Source organism: Hirundo rustica, unplaced genomic scaffold, assembly GCF_015227805.2.
Source record: "Hirundo rustica isolate bHirRus1 unplaced genomic scaffold, bHirRus1.pri.v3 scaffold_184_arrow_ctg1, whole genome shotgun sequence".
Taxonomy (NCBI): Eukaryota; Metazoa; Chordata; class Aves; order Passeriformes; family Hirundinidae; genus Hirundo; species Hirundo rustica.
The window spans coordinates 92-18,641 of record NW_026690255.1 but is presented as its reverse complement, the minus strand read 5'-3'; the positions used below and the strand labels follow the sequence as shown (position 1 = coordinate 18,641).

At 53.0% G+C, this 18,550-nt stretch overlaps 2 protein-coding genes across 2 annotated transcripts; one reads left to right on the top strand and one right to left on the bottom strand.

The window, feature by feature from the left end:
* The first annotated feature begins 4,973 nt into the window (after positions 1-4,973).
* LOC120747736 (olfactory receptor 14A16-like) lies at positions 4,974-8,052 on the top strand. The gene is made up of 2 exons (XM_040053772.2): positions 4,974-5,212; positions 7,095-8,052. Exon 2 carries the CDS (start codon positions 7,118-7,120, stop codon positions 8,048-8,050), a length of 933 nt encoding a protein of 310 aa, XP_039909706.1. The 5' UTR covers positions 4,974-5,212; positions 7,095-7,117; the 3' UTR covers positions 8,051-8,052.
* Positions 8,053-13,404: 5,352 nt separating this feature from the next.
* LOC120747738 (olfactory receptor 14J1-like) lies at positions 13,405-16,650 on the bottom strand. The gene is made up of 2 exons (XM_040053773.2): positions 16,249-16,650; positions 13,405-14,366 (listed from the first exon to the last, which is right to left on the bottom strand). Exon 2 carries the CDS (start codon positions 14,341-14,343, stop codon positions 13,411-13,413), a length of 933 nt encoding a protein of 310 aa, XP_039909707.1. The 5' UTR covers positions 14,344-14,366; positions 16,249-16,650; the 3' UTR covers positions 13,405-13,410.
* Positions 16,651-18,550: the final 1,900 nt, after the last annotated feature.

The window sequence follows — 18,550 nt, the reverse complement described above, 5'->3', positions numbered from 1 at the left end:
GAAGTGATGAATGGCCCCAGACATCTTCAGTGTCTGTTTGGGGGCCGGGGCAAGTTCTGCGTAGATGGGGCGGTCACTGCCCCAGCCCCAGCCAATGCAGCCTCTGGTCCAGCCACAAAGTGGCTGCCAAGCCCCTGGCACCCCAAAAACCCCACCTGTGAGAGGGACCAGAGTAGGTGAGGCTGTGACATGACTGTGACACTGACACGTCCCACAGCCTCCAGAGCTCACAGCAGCTGAGATGGTGCTGGAACCAAGGGCAATTGTGGATCTCACTCCCTCTCTCTCTTCTCCTGACTTCCTCTTCTTAATATCTGGAGAACTGGAAGTTGGACAGGTTAGAGTTTGCTCAGTCAGTGCGTTCTGAAGTGATTTACTCTAACTCCATGTTGCTTTAAGATTTCCCAAGTATCTCATTCTCTGATGTTTGCAACTAAAAGTTTGTTCTCCACCCTCCTGAGAAGTTTGTTGTTTTTTCCCTTGCGCCACCCGAGGGGATCAAGATACCTCAAGTCCCTTTCCAGCACCGGCCGAGGGAGCTTGGGGCACAGTAGCAGGAACTGCAGGGCTGAGCAAGGCCTGGCTTGGCTGGAGGAAGCAGAAAGGCCGAGCCCTGAGCCCAGGCCTGGCACAGCAGGGCCTGTCCCTCACGGGTGCCTCGGGGCTGTTTGTGGGGCAGTGGGATGGGAGGGGCAGCAAGGACAAATGTCATCAAACTGCAACCCCTGCCAGCCTCCTCAGGGAGGGGCCAGGGAGGACCAAAGTGCAGCCCCTGAAAGGAAAGTTCCTTCTGTGGGACCTCCAGAGGCGCTGCCAGAGCCCAGGGGACAAAGGCCTGGGTGCCTGTGGCCCTGCCAGCCCTGCCCAGCCCTTGGCCATGTGTCCTGCAGGCTGTGCCCCCTGTGCGTGCTGCTCCTGTGCCCTGGCCGGCTGCACACGCCCCTCTCGCTGTCCCCCCCAGCATTTCTCAGCCCAGCATTTCTGTGCCCTCCCTGGGCTCCCTGCACCCAGCGCTGCCGGCTCCTGGCACACAGAGCCAGGGCAGGAGCCCACCCTGCCAAGGGCCTTTGGAGCAGGGTGGTGGCTGCCGTGGCTTCTGACCTCAGCAGCTGCTCTTGGCATGGTTCCATGGAAACCCATGGGGGTTGCTGTGTGGTAGGAGCAGGAGGTTTGGGCCGCAGGACATTCCACCTGCACCTCTGCCCCACAATCGGTGGCCGTGCCCAGGTCTCTGGGCCTGGCCCCACATGCGCTGAGCTCCCGACACTGCAGGAGCTCCCCGGGCTGGGCTCAGGTTCCTGCTGGGACTGGGCAGCAGGCTGGGCTCCAACTGGGATCAGCAGCAGCTGGAAATACCTCTGGGCATCTCCACTTGGTGCTGCTGCTCAGAGGAAGCAATGAAGTGAGTCAAGAAATTCTGCTTTCTCTTTCTCCTGATGGATTTTTTCATTATATTTGACACTCCAGAAGCAATTTCTGTGATGGCCTCTGTCAGTTGAGTCTATTTCAGCAGCAGCAATAGGGCTGTGTTTGAGTGCTGCAAATGTGGCCTGTGTGGCTTTAATTCTCCTCAACTTTGTGCTCAGGGACTTGTGAACATTTGGGGATCTGCTACTCATGATGCCAGAGTTTCCTGTCATGAAAGCACTCTGGATGGCACTGACCAAAAAAGGCAATTGCAGTTTTGTGGATAGAATTCAAGTGGCAACTAGAAGAGGGGTAAGGGCAGCCATGATCTACAATTCCCAAGGCAGAGGCAGCAGCAGCCTCCTGCTGTCGCCTCAGGGTGAATAAAACAGTGCTGAAAACAGCGCTGGAACCCGATCCTTTCTTTCTCTGGAGGCTGGCTCAGGGCAGCACAGCCGGGCCCTGAGGAATCAGGGCTGTTTGTGGGTGATTGTTGCTCTACTCCAGCATTCAGCTGGAAAAAGCCCTTGGAAGCCGAGGCAGGAGCAGGTGGGAAGGGGCCGGCGCTGCTGCTGCTCCTGCCCGGGAGCCCCGGCTGGGCCGGGCCGGCGCCCGCTGCGCTGCGGCTCCTGCTGCTGCCAGAGCCGGGCGGGACTCGGGGACAGGGAATGGACACGGGGGGACAGCAAAGGCCTGGGGGGCTGCAGGGATGTTCGCGCTGGGGCCAGCGCCAGCACAGAGCTTCAGCCGCAATGAACCCCGAGGGAAACGCTGGGGAAAGGCTCCATTTCAGCCTTTCTTTACTCATGGCTGTGAAGGGACTGAAATTAAAGGAGAACAAGCAGGGCCCGACCCCTTCTCCTTTGGGAGGAGCCCATGCCTGGGGTTGTGTGGGGCTGTGAGGGGCTGTGAGGGGCTGTGAGGGGATGTGAGGGTCTGTCATAGGATGTTAGGGGCCATGAGGGCTGTGAGGGGCTTTGAGGGGATCTGAGTGGCTCTGAGGGCATGTGAGGGGCCATAAAGTGTTTGTAAGGGGCTGTGAAGATTTGTGAGGGGCCATGAGCTGTTAGGCGGTGTGAGGGGCCAGGAGGTGCTATAAAAGTCTGTGAGGGGCTGTGGGACAGCCAGGCACCTCTTGGAACCTAGGGTCCATTATGACACTGTGGAACCAAGGAGATCAATGTTGACAGTACGGAACCTCATGGAACCAAGGGGCCACTGGGGCACAGCAAGGCCTTGTTGAACCAAAGAGACAATGGTGACTCTACAGGAACCTCATGGAACTGCAAGGTCCATTGTTACACAGGAGGGCCTCAGAACCAAGGGGTCCAGTGTGACCCTACAGAACCTCATGGAATCAAGGCGTCCATGTTACACTACTGAACCTCATGGAACAAAGGGTCCATGGTGACACTGCAGAACCAAAGGAAACTGTTGTTGGCAGTGCAAAAGCTCATGGAAACAAAAGTCCATGGAAACATTGTGGGCCCTCATGTAACCATGGAGACCACTATGACACTTTGTGGCCCATTGGAACCAAGGGGCCATTGTGACATTGCATGGCCTCATGGAACCAAGGGGCTATTGTTACACTACAGGGCTCCATGGAACTAAGAACTCATGTAACAGTGAGGGGCCCAATGGAATCAAGATGCCATTCTGTACTTCAGGGCTTCATGAATCCAAGGTGCCATTCTGACACTGGGGAGCCAAAAGAGACCATTGTGACACTGAGGGGCCTCATGGAATTCTGGAGACCATTATGACACTCTGAGGCTGTATTGTTTTACATGGCCTGGTTTTGGTAGCGGGAGAGGCCACAGAGTTGGCTTCTGTGAGAATCTGCTGGAAGCTTCCACCATGTCCAGCAGAGCAAATCTCTGATTGCTCTGAAGATGGACAAGCTGCTGGCGCAATTAGAGTTGTTGGTAACACCTCAGTGATGACATATTTAGGAAGAAAATCAAACCAGCACACGCACAGTTGTTTCTAGGAGTTGCGAGCTGCTGCTGTCGGGACATCCTGGCACGGCCTGCAGCAATGCATCTACCTTTGAAACACAGGGCTCCTTCCTATGGAAAAGAACTGTTCTTCCTGTCCAAACACGCATGGGCAAAACTGGAATTTGGCCTCCCAAATTCTCTTTTATCCAAGGATTGCTATCAGACAGAAGCAGCCAAGACAAAAAGATCTAGCTGGCATTTGCCTTGGTCTCCTTGGGGCTGCCTCTAATCAGCCTTTGAAACACTGGGGCTCTGCCCTTTCCTTCCTGTGGAGGAGAATTTTCATTCTGGTACAGGCACCCATGGCTGAAATGGAAATTCAGCTCCCAAACTCCCCATATATCCAAAGGTTGTTCTCAGAAAAAAAGCTGCTTTGGAAAAACAGGTCTGGCTTGCCTTGGCCTCTGGTGAGTGCCTCTCATCTGCCTTCAAAACAATGAGGTTCTGTGGTTTCCTTCCTACAGAAAAGAATCAGCCTTCTTTTCCAGCTGCCCATGGTCTCAAGCAAATGACCATTATATAGGGAAAATGAACTCTGTGCTCAGTGGAGTGGAGAATGAGGAAAGCAGAGGGAAGGCCTGGGAATACTTGAAGGGTGGTTTCAGAGATGGTGGATCTTTTTGACATTGCAGAAAATAGCCAGAGAAAGAAAAAAATAATGCAAAGGGGAGCTGGGAAAATCCAGACTAAGCACAAAGAGAAAGAAATTTCTCTCCCAAGGCAGGGCTAGGGTGCAACATGACCCAAGCAGTCTGGAGCAGCCCAAGGCTCTGTGTGCCCAGGCAGAGGCAGGCAGGATGCAGAGCTGTCAGCAAAGGAAGGGGCCAGCGAGGTGGGGCAGCCAGGGGATGACGACAGCCTGCAGGGACAGAGGCACAGGCATGGACACCGTAGGACAGCCTGGGCTGGAGAGGGCACAGGGATGTGCAGCAGCTGAAAGGCCCTGACAGAGCCAACTCCTGCAGCACTTTGGCCATGGCTACTGGCCCTGGGCCTGAGGCTATGAGGGGACAAGTGACCCTTGCAGCCCTGGGGCCTCATTGCCTCCTTGTCCCTGCTCAGCAGCATGGCAGGGGCTGCCCCATGGTCCTGCCTTTGGCATTGCACATCCCCACATCCCAGTGCCCTGGGAAGAGCCCTGAGCAAGGAGGGAGGGACAGGATCTGCCTTGGCAGGGGCTGGAGCTCAGGCCTTGGCCCTTTGCATTCATGAAACACATCCAGGTTTGCTCAGAATTAGAAACAACTTTGCCTTACTTGTCCCCACGTCTCATCACTGCCTCCAGTGTTTTGCTCTAACTGGAACTTGGGGACAATTTCATGTGAATTGTGTCCCTCAGTGGGACCCATTAAAAGTTAAAGAAACTTTGGACTTTAAATCTGATTGTGCGTTCTTGAGAAGTTTTTTGAGCACACTCTGAGGGATTGATTCTGATGTAAACACCACCAAAGCCCCAAGAGGGTCATTAAAATCTTTGTACTGTATATGTGCTGCTGAGCTGGGCTGGGCTCCTGGCACAGAGGCAGCTCCTGGCAACCACGAAGAGCTTAAAAACACATTTCTCTTGATGAGCAACTCTTCTCCCAGCCCAGCAGGGCTGGGCCACTGCCTGCAGCCACCCCGGGCACAGCACACAGGCACAGAGAGCTTCAATCACTCAGGGCTGGGAAGGAGCTGAGAAGTGACTGAGGGAGAATCACTCCCAGCCCTTGACACAGGAACCTCTGGCTGCAGGACACAAGGCAGCTGCAGCTCCTGCAGTGATCTCCTAAAGCTGCAACATCCCAATGCCTACAGACTCTGTGAGTACATTCTCTGATTATCTCTTGTGCAGAGCAGCCAGGGGTGCCCAGGGCTGTCCTGCAGAGCAGGGTGCTGCAGCCCAGGGCGCTGTGCTGGGCCAGGGACTCTGCTGCCTGCCAGGGACAGCTCTCAGCCAGCCCTGGGAGCTGCTCCCAGCGCTGGGGAGAAGCTGTGGGGGGAAGGAGTCGCCCTGAGCAGGGCAGGTGCTGCTGCTGAGAGGTGCTGTGTGGGGCAGGGCTGCTCCCAGCTCCAGACCAGCCTGGGCACAGCTCCGGAGGACACTTGCCAAAAGAAGGTAAGCCTGGGATTGCTGTAAAGATCAGGAGCTTTCCTGAGAGTGTTTTCGATTTCCTGCTTGGAGAAGGCTGGGAAAGCTGGGGTGATGACAAAAAGATTTTTGCTTTTTACACAATTTTCATATATTCATAGCTATTCTAACTTCTATTATAAAGCTATAAATCTATAATCCGTAGTTAACGCTATTCAACTACTATTACATACTTATATAACAATAATCCTTAATTAACTGTAGTACTTTACTCCCTTTCTCTTAGATTTTAGAACAATAAGCTGACCTCCTAAACACATTCCTGAAATACTGTATAATCTTATTATCAGGAAGAGAATCTACAGGAAGAACATTTTGTTTTTTAACCACAGGGTGATCAGTCATAAAACAAGCAGGGCAAAGAAGCCCATGGTCCTATTCCAATGGATTTACCCATGGCTGTGTAACTGGGGCAACTGAATCTCCTATTGGATGTTCCTGTAAAATATACAAATCAATAAACCTTAATAAATTCTTGCAATCTAGGGCCGGGTATGCCACTCCCATGATATTGTCACTGTCACCTGGTGCTCTCAGGGAGGCTCTGGCATTTGCAGCAGCTGAGTCAGGCACTGCCCTTGGAATTGCTGCCAGGCAGCTGTGTCCATGGGAATGGGGTGTCCAAGCTTGCCTGGGACCTGTGGGGCTGTGGGCAAAGGAGTCCATGGGAAAGGGGAATGAGCTGAGCCCCCTCCCTGACATCCCATCATGGGCACACCCGGGGATCTCCTTGCTGTGTCCTTGCAAGCTCTGAGCTGCCCTCCTGGCTGCAAATCTGTGCCAGAGCCTCTGGGAATTCCCTGAATGTCCCACGGGGAAGTGCAGAGATGCCAGAGCTGAGGAAATGCTGTTGGGTTTGCCAAGGGAGCTGTGAGTGTCCTTGGCAGAAGGGGGTGCTGAGCCCTTGCCCAGAGACCTTTGGAGAGGGTGAGACATTCAGGGATCCCTCTGCTCTGGGCAGGGTCTGGTTTATCCCAGGGTGACACGGGAGTGTGACTGTGCTCTGATTGCAGCCAAAGGTGCAAACCCAGGGCAGTTCGGAAAAAGCCCATCCAGCTCCTCACCTTCCCTGAGCCACAGGGAATCCTTTGCTTCTCACACCTCTCAGTGGCAAACTCTGAGTGCAGCAGAAATGCTGGGGATTTCTGACCTCAGAGAACTAGGAATGATGTGTAGGCAGGAAAATAATGGCTAAAATTCCTTCCTGCTCTCCATGTCCTTTAGAAGTGAGAGTGCAGATGGAAACAAGCCTGTCTGCATTAGGAGTGATTCCACTGAAAAATCCTGAATGTCCAGTTTGTCCCTCTGATACATGGCCACAAACCCAGGGCAGTGGGGCAGGGATGGCTCCTGGAGAGCCCCCATGCACAGGCCTGGCTGCTCCTGGCACACTCAGACAGCACAACTGGAGCTCAGGCAGGGACCTGGGTGAACCTTTTCCCAGAGCAGGAACAAGGGTGGGTGAGTCACAGCGGGAGAGTCTACAGGGAATGGCATGGGTTTGGCTCAAAGCAGCCTGTCCTAACTTGTCACTGTCCTTTATCCATGAACAGGTCCCCATGGCCAGCCACAGCAAATGTCCAATAGCAGCTCCATCAGCCACTTCCTCCTGCTGGCACTGGCAGACACGCGGCAGCTGCAGCTCCTGCACTTCTGCCTCTTCCTGGGCATCTCCCTGGCTGCCCTCCTGGGCAACGGCCTCATCATCAGCGCCGTAGCCTGCGGCCACCACCTGCACACGCCCATGTTCTTCTTCCTGCTCAACCTGGCCCTCACCGACCTGGGCTCCATCTGCACCACTGTCCCCAAAGCCATGCACAATTCCTTCTGGGACACCAGGACCATCTCCTACACAGGATGTGCTGCCCAAGTCTTTTTCGTTGTTTTCTGTGCTACAACAGAGTTTTATCTCCTGACCATCATGAGCTATGACCGCTATGTGTCCATCTGCAAACCCCTGCACTACGGGACACTCCTGGGCAGCAGAGCTTGTGCCCACATGGCAGCAGCTGCCTGGGCCAGTGCTTTTCTCTATTCACTGCTGCACACGGCCAATACATTTTCCTTGCCCCTGTGCCATGGCAATGCCCTGGGCCAGTTCTTCTGTGAAATCCCACACATCCTCAAGCTCTCGTGCTCAGAGTCAAACCTTAGGAAACTTGGGCTTCTTGCTGTTAGTGCCTGTTTAGCATTATGTGGTTTTGTGTTCATTGTTTTCTCCTATGTGCAGATCTTCAGGGTTGTGCTGAGAATCCCGTCTGAGCAGGGACGGCACAAAGCCTTTTCCACCTGCCTCCCTCACCTGGCCGTGGTCTCCCTGTTCCTCAGCACTGTCATGTTTTCACACCTGAAGCCCCCTTCCATCTCCTCCCCATCTCTGGATCTGTCCCTGTCAGTTCTGTACTCAGTGGTGCCTCCAGCCCTGAACCCCCTCATCTATAGCCTGAGGAACCAGGAGCTCAAGGCTGCAGTCTGGAGACTGATGACTGGATGGTTTCAGAAACATTAAACTGCTGGCCAATTTCTGCAAATCACTTGTAATAAAAGTTATATTTGATACTTCTTGTTGGTTTCATTTTGGAGGGTTTTTTTTCTTTGTTTTCCTTTTTTCTCGTCCAAGAAGCAATGTCATTGTCTGTGTCATTTCCAATTTTCTTTCCCTCCACCTTCTCTGAGGCCACAGACTGAGTCAATGAGGGGCTGCACTCTTGGTGGCTTTAAAGGAACTCAAGGATCTCCCAGGCAAGTTTTCTGCAGAGATCCCCCTTTTGTTCCCTTCTCTGCAGCTGCAGCAGCAATGTCTGTGTGCAGAGCTGGGGGCAGATCAGTGCTGGCACAGCAGCTGTGCCCAGGAGCAGCAGCACTTGGTGTTGCCAGTGCTGCTCCCATGCCCCTGCCCCGCTGCCCTCCTGGCCCTGGTGTTGCTGTAGGGCCTGAGTGCTCTCGGGGCCGGGCACAGTGCTGGGGGTGGCAGTGCCGGGGCTGCAGCAGGGACAGGCCATGGGCACTGCTGGGGCAGCGCTGACGCCTCAGGGCAGGGCCTGGGGGCTCCAGGCTCCTTGCCCAGGCTCTCTCCAGAACACGCCCAGGCCAATGCTCAGCAGAGAAAAGCCCCGTGAGCAGCCCCAGGGTGGCCGTGGGCAGGCTGGGGGCAAACAGCATGGCTGGGGCTCTGCAAGGTCCCTGGGGGAGATGGGAAGGAGCAGCAGAGCAGGGGCTGATCCATCCCCACTGCGCTGGACACCCCAGGGCAGCGTCCCAGAGCGTCCTCATGCACCTGCCAACAACATCCCCCCTCTGCAGCCCTGGCCTCTCCCCCAGCTCACACAGGTGCCGCATCCTTGCAGGCACAGACACGGCAGCACTGGCTCAGGAGCCCCTGTTTGCACTGCCCAGAGCAGGCGTGAGCACCCCCATGGTGTTGGTGTGGGGAGATGAACCTGAGGGAGCACAAATGCCATCAGCCCCTGGGGCCAGGAAGGGCTGGGGGACAGCAGGGAAACCACTCAGGTTTGTGGTGGCCTCTGAATTCAGCCAGAAAGTCTTTTTCCCATGAGTTGTGAGTTTCCTGTGCCACTGCAGACATTGCTGCTCAGAGTCAGGGCTGATTGGCAGCCACCCCCAAAATGTCCTGAGCATTTCCTTTGCTGCACCTTGGCTGTCTTTACCCTTCCTGCTACAAATTCCTTCCTATTGCCCATCCCTCTTTCCTCCCCTGTAAACAGCCCAGCCCTGGTTGCCCTTTCCTCCCTGGCCCCACTCCCCATTTCAGTTCCTGAGTTCCCGGCACCATGGGAACATCCCTTGTGGAGCAGGATCATCCTCCAAGTGCTTCAGGAATTGTCTGCAGGCTCCTGCAGTGCCTCGTGTTGCTCCCTTGCCAGAGGCACCACAGGCCAGGGGGGCACATCTGGGCTGCTGTGGCTGGCTGTGGGGCTCCCTGTTCTGGACAAGTTGGAGGAGCTGCAGAGGCTCTGCAGGACTGACAGGATGGGCTTTGGGGCTGTGAGGAGAAGCTGAGGCACCTGGGCTGCTGGAGCTTCTGGAGAGGAGGCCCAGGGCTCATCCTGCAACTGCTGCAAGGGTGGTTTCAGAGAATCACAGAATCAGCACGGTTGGAAAAGACCTTGGACATCATCAAGTCCAACCTGCACCCTGACACTGCCTTGTCTCCCCTGAGCCTCCTCTTCTCCAGGATAAACAACCCCAGCTCCATAAGACGCTCCTCACAGGGCTTGTGTTTCAGTCCCCTCACCAGCCTTGCTGCCCTTCTCTGGACACACTCCAGCCCCTCCATGTCCTTCCTAAATTGGAGGGCCCAGAACTGGACACAGCACTCAAGGTGCTGCCCAACCAGTGCCAAGCACAGGGGAAGAATCACTGCCCTGCTCCTGCTGGCCACATCATTTCTGATCCACAGGAGTGCCAGGGGTTGGATGAGGGAAATGGTGGGGAGTGAATGGGGGCAAAGTCTGACTGATTGTCAGCCATGAAGGGTCTTGATTTTCATATTTAATTAGTTTGCATTTAATGTGTTGAGGATCAATATCAATCGGACATTGCGGATCTCAAACTATAAATATGTACTAAATGAAAATGATTCATGCTAATTGTAATCAAGTCAATATTTTAAAAATATATATTTTTGAAAATATTTGTTATAAATTGTAAAGGAAAAAGTAGATGTGATTAGTGTTACAAAGCAGATGGGCCCCTTGGCAGATGCTACATGAGAAAAATAAGATACAGGATGCAGTTTGAGATAAGCAAGAGTTTCAAAGCTGGATTGGCCAAAGCTGAGACTACTCCAAGGTAGGGAGATGGGCCCTTTGCAGATGTTATGGGATACAGGATGTCTTAAGATAGAACTGACCTTGAGATGGACAAAGCTGGGACTGTTCCAAGGCAGCGAGTATGGGTGGTGGTTTGATCCATGAAATAACTACTTTTTGGAACATAATGCTTAGTTATGTATAACACAAAACTTAGAGCACACGTGCAACCAGTAAGGTTATTCATAGGAAACGAAGAAGATGATGAGCCTTCATCTGAAGAAGACCACCAAAAAGCCAAGAGGACCCCCTAACAACAAGCGCAGCATGCACTATTTAGTACAGTGACGTATATTTTAAGAATTGAAAATAGGAGATTCACAGGAAATATTAATGAATATGTATTAGCATACAGCGTATAAATTTAGGTTGGATTATTTTCTTTTGTACGTGAGGTATGGTCAGAACCGCCCCCCCCCTCACCCCGCCCCCATCCTTTCTGCTTATGCTTTATCTGAACATTAATTATCTTTAATTAATCACTGCCAAATTTTTGTATATGCTTGATTATAAAATGCTACTTAAATAAAATTACATAGCTGCTAAATTGAACTTGATTGCTTATAAAATTAGACATCTAGAGCTTTATTTAAAACACTTCCTTCCTTCCTTCCTTCCTCTTTTCCTTCTCTCTCATTTCTTTCTTTCTTTACTTCTTTCTTGGGAGCAGGCCCCCTTACCCTCCCAAAATCACTGCCACTCTACCTCAGCCCTGCATAGCACAGCATCTTAAACTCAGCCTTCCCAATTTCATGGCAACCTCCCACAAGTCACTTCCAGGCCCCAAAATTCCTAAAAGCACCAGCAGCCTTCAAAAACTGCTTCTTGCTTTCCCTCCCTCTACTCCCCTACTCCAAAAGCCCAAACCACCCCATCCCCCCATTGCAATCCCTACCTCTCCCAACTTTCCTACCACCCCCACACTGCAATCCCCACATGACACTGCCCCATCCCATCCCATGCCTTCTGGGCAGGAAGTCCCCTCCAACCAGCCCTTGCACACTTCCAGCCATTCCACAGCAGGCGCAGCTTTTCCTCCCACTCTGTGCCAGGGCCCCACCACCCTCCCAGGGAACAAGTCCATCCCCACATCCCAGCTCACCCTGGCCCCAAGCAGTGTCCAGCCATGTCCTGTGTCCTGGCGCTGCAGGCCCTTGGCAAGAGTCTCTCCCAGCCAGCAATTCCTGCTCTTCCCTGCTCTGGGGCAGCAGCTGCAAGTTGATTTGCTCCCTGGGCCACTGGCCCAGCCCCAAGCCAGGGCCGGGACCTTTCCCCAGAGCTCTGCCGGCACTGGCTCGCTTCGGCCGCAGCCCAGCAGACGGAGCTCAGAGCTCCCCGGGGGCTGCGCCTCCTGCCCAGGGACAGCAGCAGGGGCAGCTGAGACTTCTGCCCCGGGGCCAGCAGGGAATGCACCCCAGGGAACGGCTGGGGCTGGGCCAGGCCAGCTGCGGGCTGGAGACCAGCAAAAGCTTCTTCCCCTACAGGGGGCTTGACCACTCACCAGGCTCCCCAGGGAATGGTCACAGCTGCGAGGCTGCCGCAGCTCCAGGAGCCTTTGGACACCGCTCCCGGGAATGCCCAGGCTGCCACTGTTGGGCTGTCTGTGCAGGGCCAGGGCCTGGACTCCATGATCCCGCTGCCTCCCTCCCAGCTCAGCCCCTTCTGCAGTTCTCACCCTTGGGCTCAGCCTTTGTGTCTCCTCCAGGCGCTGGCAGAGCTCTTGGGGCCGGGGCAGGAGCGGGACAGCCCCAGCGTTCCCCTCTCTGTGACACCACGGTGGTGACAGCTCCAACGTTCCCTGCCTGGAGACGCTCCAAGGGAAGCGTCCAGAGCCACAGCCAGACAGCAAAACTGACCGGGCACTGAGCACCCCCGGCCTGGGCTGATGTGCATTCCTGTGCACACAGCTCGGGGAAGGTCCCCCTGGCCACCTCCACAGTGCCACAGGCAAGTGTCAGATAGAGTTATAGAGCTCTGCCGAGGTCTGGATGGGGAAGTTAAAAAAAAAAAAAAAAAAAAAAAAAAAAAAAAAAAAAAAAGCAAATAATCCCATACAAAACCAAAAATTCCCACCACCTAAAAAAAGAACTGAAACTGAAAAAAAAGAAAAGGAAAAAACCCCACAAAACCTAGAATAAAAGAGCTCTCCTCCACATCAACAAAACCAATCAAACAAAAGAACAGGAAAATAAACCAAATCAACCAAAAAAACCCGAACAAAACCCCAAAAGAAAAACAAACTAGAAAAAGAGAAATTCTCCCCAGCAGAGGTGTTCCATCCATCAGTACTCACACCTGCACGCACGAAAGACCTGTGGCTGCAAAAAAATGAGGACTCATCGGGCACATTTGGAGGATAAGCAGGTTTAGGACAGGCTTTCAGAAGAACTGTTCTCAGGTGAGAAAAAAAGGCCCCTTTGGCAGCTGCAGGGCCATTGGAAATGCAGACCCTCAGCCCACAGGGGAGAAAAGAGCTCTGAATTCCCCTCCCCTCACACGTAAGCCCTGTTCTCAGGCTGCTTCACACACAGGATTCTTCTGGAGGACTGGGGAAAGCTGAGAGGCAGCTCTGCCTTCTCCATGTTCTGTGCCCTAAAGCTGCCTGAGAGAAGAAATTTAGGCTCAGCTCTGGTGGCACAATCCCTCCTGGCCCAGGGCACAGCACTGGGAAGGTCTTTGTGTGCTGCTGCTCCTGGGCACAGCTGCTGTGCCAGCACGGATCTGCCCCCACCTCTGCATACAGACATTGCTGCTCCAGCTCCAGAGGAGGGAACAAAAGGGGGATCTCTGCAGAAAACTTGGCTGAGAGATCCCTTAGTTCCTTTAAAGTCACCAACAGCGCAGACCCTCATGGGCACAGTCTGTGGCCACAGGGAAGGTGGAGAGAAACAAAATGAGAAATGGCACAAACTGTGACATATCTTTGTGGAGAAGATTAATTAAGAAAAAGAAAGAAAAAGAACCTCCAAAATGAAACCAACAAGAAGTATCAAAGATGACTTTTATTACAAGTGATTTGCAGAAATTTCCCAGCAGTTTAATGTTCCTGAAACCATCCAGTCATCAGCCTACACACTGCAGTCTTGAGCTCCTGGTTCCTCAGGCTGTAGATGAGGGGGTTCAGGGCTGGAGGCACCACCGAGTACAGAACTGACAGGGCCAGATCCAGGGATGGGGAGGAGATGGAGGGCGGCTTCAGGTAGGAAAACATGACAGTGCTGAGGAACAGAGAGAGCACGGCCAGGTGAGGGAGGCAGGTGGAAAAGGCTTTGTGCTGTCCCTGCTCAGAGGGGATCCTCAGCACAGCCCTGATGATCTGCACATAGGAGAAAACAATGAACAAAAAACAACCAAATGCTAAAGAGATGGAAAATACAAGAAGCCCCAGTTCCCTGAGGTGGGATTTGGAGCAGGAGAGACTGAGGATGTGTGGGATTTCACAGAAGAACTGGCCCAGGGCATTGCCATGGCACAGGGGCAGGGAAAATGTATTGGCTGTGTGCATGAGAGCATTGAGAAAGGCACAGGCCCAGGCAGCTGCTGCCATGTGGGCACAAGCTCTGCTGCCCAGGAGGGTCCCGTAGTGCAGGGGTTTGCAGATGGACACATAGCGGTCGTAGCACATGATGGTCAGGAGATAGTACTCTGCTGACATCAAGAAGGAAAAGAAAAAGAGCTGAGCTGCACATCCTGTGTAGGAGATGTTCCTGGTGTCCCAGAGGGAATTGTGCATGGCTTTGGGCACAGTGGTGCAGATGGAGCCCAGGTCGGTGAGGGCCAGGTTGAGCAGGAAGAAGAACATGGGCGTGTGCAGGTGGTGGCCGCAGGCTACGGCGCTGATGATGAGGCCGTTGCCCAGGAGGGCAGCCAGGGAGATGCCCAGGAAGAGGCAGAAGTGCAGGAGCTGCAGCTGCCGCGTGTCTGCCAGTGCCAGCAGGAGGAAGTGGCTGATGGAGCTGCTGTTGGACATTTGCTGTGGCTGGCCATGGGGACCTGTTCATGGATAAAGGACAGAGACAAGTCAGCAGAGGCTGCTTTGAGCCAAACCTGGGCCATTCCCTGTAGACTGTCCTGCTGTGACCCATCCACCCTTGTTCCTGCTCTGGGAAAACCTTCACCCAGGTCCCTGCCTGAGCTCCAGTTGTGCTGTCTGAGTGTGCCAGGAGCAGCCAGGCCTGTGCGTGGGGGATCTCCAGGAGCCATCCCTGCCCCACTGCCCTGGGTTTGTGGCCATGTGGCAGAGGGACAAGGCTGGATATTCAGGATTTGTCACTGTCATCACTCCTAATGCAGACAGGCTTGTTCCCATCTGCACTCCCATGTCCAAAGGACATGGATACCAGGGAGGAGGTGTAGGGACTTTTTACTACCCACACATCATTCCTGGTTCTCTATGGTCAGAAATCCCCAGCATTTCTGCTGCACTCAGAGTTTGCCACTGAGAGGTGTGAGAAGCAAAGGATTCCCTGTGGCTCAGGGAAGGTGAGGAGCTGGATGGGCTTGTTCCCAACTGCCCTGGGTTTGCACCTTTGGCTGTAATCAGAGCACAATCACACTCCTGTGTCACCCTGGGATAAACCAGACCCTGCCCAGAGCAGAGGGATCCCTGAATGTCTCACCCTCTCCAAAGGTCTCTGGCCAAGGGCTCAGCACCCCCTTCTGCCAAGGACACTCACGGCTCCCTTGGCAAACCCAACAGCATTTCCTCAGCTCTGGCATCTCTGCACTTCCCCGTGGGACATTCAGGGAACCCCCACAGGCTGTGGCACAGATTTGCAGCCAGGAGGGCAGCTCAGAGCTTGGAAGGACATAGCAAGGAGATCCCTGGGTGTCCCCATGATGGGATCTCAGGGAGGGGGCTCAGCTCATTCCCCTTTCCCATGGACTCCTTTGCCCACAGCCCCACAGGTGACAGGCAAGCTTGGACACCCCATTCCCATGGACACAGCTGCCTGGCAGCAATCCCAAGGGCAGTGCCTGACTCAGCTGCTGCAAATGCCAGAGCCTCCCTGAGAGCACCAGGTGACAGTGACAATATCAGGGGAGTGGCATACCCGGCCCTAGATCGCAAGAATTTATTAAGGTTGATTAATTTGTATATTTTACAGGAACATCCAATAGGAGATTCAGTTGCCCCAGTTACACAGCCGTGGGTAAATCCATTGGAATAGGACCATGGGCTTCTTTGCCCTGCTTGTTTTATGACTGATCACCCTGTGGTTAAAAAACAAAATGTTCTTCCTGTAGATTCTCTTCCTGATAATAAGATTATACGGTATTTCAGGAATGTGTTTCGGAGGTCAGCTTATTGTTCTAAAATCTAAGAGAAAGGGAGTAACGTACTACAGTTAATTAAGGATTATTGTTATATAAGTATGTAATAGTAGTTGAATAGAGTTAACTACGGATTACAGATTTATAGCTATATAATAGAAGTTAGAATAGCTATGAATATATGAAAATTGTGTAAAAAGCAAAAATCTTTTTGTCATCACCCCAGCTTTCCCAGCCTTCTCCAAGCAGGAAATCGAAAACACTCTCAGGAAAGCTCCTGATCTTTACAGCAATCCCAGGCTTACCTTCTTTTGGCAAGTGTCCTCCGGAGCTGTGCCCAGGCTGGTCTGGAGCTGGGAGCAGCCCTGCCCCACACAGCACCTCTCAGCAGCAGCACCTGCCCTGCTCAGGGCGGCTCCTTCCCCCCACAGCTTCTCCCCAGCGCTGGCAGCAGCTCCCCGGGCCGGCTGAGAGCTGTCCCTGGCAGGCAGCAGAGTCCCTGGCCCAGCACAGCGCCCTGGGCTGCAGCACCCTGCTCTGCAGGACAGCCCTGGGCACCCCTGGCTGCTCTCCACAAGAGATAATCAGAGAATGTACTCACAGAGTCTGTAGCCATTGGGATTTTCCAGCTTTAGGAGATCACTGCAGGAGCTGCAGCTGCCTTGTGTCCTGCAGCCAGAGGTTCCTGTGCCAAGGGCTGGGAGTGATTCTCCCTCAGTCACTTCTCAGCTCCTTCCCAGCCCTGAGTGATTGAAGCTCTCTGTGCCTGTGTGCTGTGCCCGGGGTGGCTGCAGGCAGTGCCCCAGCCCTGCTGGGCTGTGCTCAGGAGCTGCTCCTGGGCAGAGCTGTCTCTCTGCAGCGCTGCCCTTGCCAGGAGCTGCCTCTGTGCCAGGAGCCCGGCCCAGCTCAGCAGCACAGACACAGCACAAGGACTTTAATGACCCTCTTGGGGCTTTGTGCTGAGGCCCTGAACATCAGGCCCTGAGAGGGAGCTGAAGAAACCTCTCAGGAGCTCCCAGTCAGAATCCAACTCCAAAGTTTCTTGAAATTTTAACAGGTTCCACTGAGGAACAGGACAGAGGAAGTGTCCCCAGGCCCCAGGCAGAGCAGAGAACTGGAGGCAGTGATGACAGGTGGGGACAAAGAGAAGCCAAGTCTTGGTGCCCTGGGGCACAGCAGCCTCTGTGCCACCAAGGGCTGTGAGGAGACACCTTGTCCTGAGGCCCTGGGGCCTCCTGGCACAGCCCCAGCAAGGCTGGGCACTGTCAGCCCCTTGTGCTGCCCTCAGCATCCCCCTCACATCCCAGGGGCCTCAAGGATCTGCTGGAAGGAGTCCCTGGGGAGCCTTGGTCAGCAATGGCCCTGGGGGGCTCCTGAATGCTCCCAGGGACTGCAGGTTCTTCAAAGGACTTTGGGTTTGGCTTTTGCTTTGGAGTTTCTGAGAAGTTTGTGCAATGATGGCCTCCAATTATCTGCTGTAATTAGTCCCTTGAGAGGCTTTGTCAGGAACAACACAGTGGGGCTCATTAATGCTTCAAGGTACTTCAGTTGTTTTAAGGAAGTTTCCCTTTTCAAACTGACTCTGTGAGAAAGATTGTGCAATCATGGGCCCAGTTATCTGATTTAACAAGTCCCTTGGGATTCTTAGCCAGTGAAAACACTCAGTGGGGCTCATTAATACTTCAGGGTACTCAAGGTTTATTAAGGATATATATATATATATATATATTTTAACACTGATTCTGAGAGGTTTGTGCAATAATTGGCCCCAATTATCTTCTTTAATGAGTCCCTAGAGATTCTTAGCCAGGGACAACACTCAGTGGGGCTCATTAATACTTTGAGATACTCAAGGTGTTTAAGGTACTTCGGATTTTCTTTCCCACACTGAGTCTTTGAGAGGCTTTTGTGCAATTCTGGCCTCCAGTTCTCTCCTCCAAGGACTCCGTGAGAAGCCTGTGTTGGGAAGGGACTTCAGTGGGACCCATTGATGCTTTGAGATACTTTGGGTTTTTCTTCTGACTCTGACTCTTGGAAAGGTTTGTGCAATCTCCTCTCAGGCCCTGAGGTTCCAGGGCTCAACACCAAATGCACCACAGGGCTCATTAGGATCACACAAGTCCTGACAAACCATGGCTGTGACTTTGTTTCTCTCTGGTCTGGCACAGTTCATTAGGAAGTCTTTTTTCCTAGAGTTATGGAGAAATATTTCAAAGAGCTTCTAAGAAATCCACATTCCTATTTTCATAGTGAATTTTCCTCTTTAGCGCAGAGGTGTTTACAGCATTCAGTGACTGACACTGACCCAGGGTCTCTCCTCAGGAGGTCTGGCCTGCTGAGAGAAGCTGTGCCTTGAGGTGTGACCCAGTGTGGACAACCCTGCTCCACATCCCCCAACCCCATCCTGTCTCTCCTCACTCACCTGGGACCTGCTTGGCTTGGAGAACTGGCTGCACTCAGGGAAAAGAGGGGTTTTTCTTCTTTTACTTTAGCAGTCATAGATTCCTGAGTTTCCCCACTGAAAACAGACACCCTCCTCTGTTGGAGTTCCTGGCGCTTTCCCGCTCCAAGGTCAGGGTGAATAAAACTCAGATGTTTTTGAAGTCTCACTCTGAAATTTATTATCCTTATCTATCACAAACTCTCGAGATGTGAGCTCTCTCTAACAAGTCGAGAAAGTGACCCTAAAATGGTGTCTATTCAAGGCTATTTCAGGCCCAATTATCCAATAAACACTTGACATCTATGTTATTTATACTTCTAATCCAATTATGATCACCCAAAACCTGCAATGCTGACTTCTTTCACCCAATTACAGAAAACCAGACAGATTCAGGAATAAGAAGGAAGAAGGGGGTGCAAAAAAGACAACTAATCCACACCCAAAGTTCTCCATCTTGGCT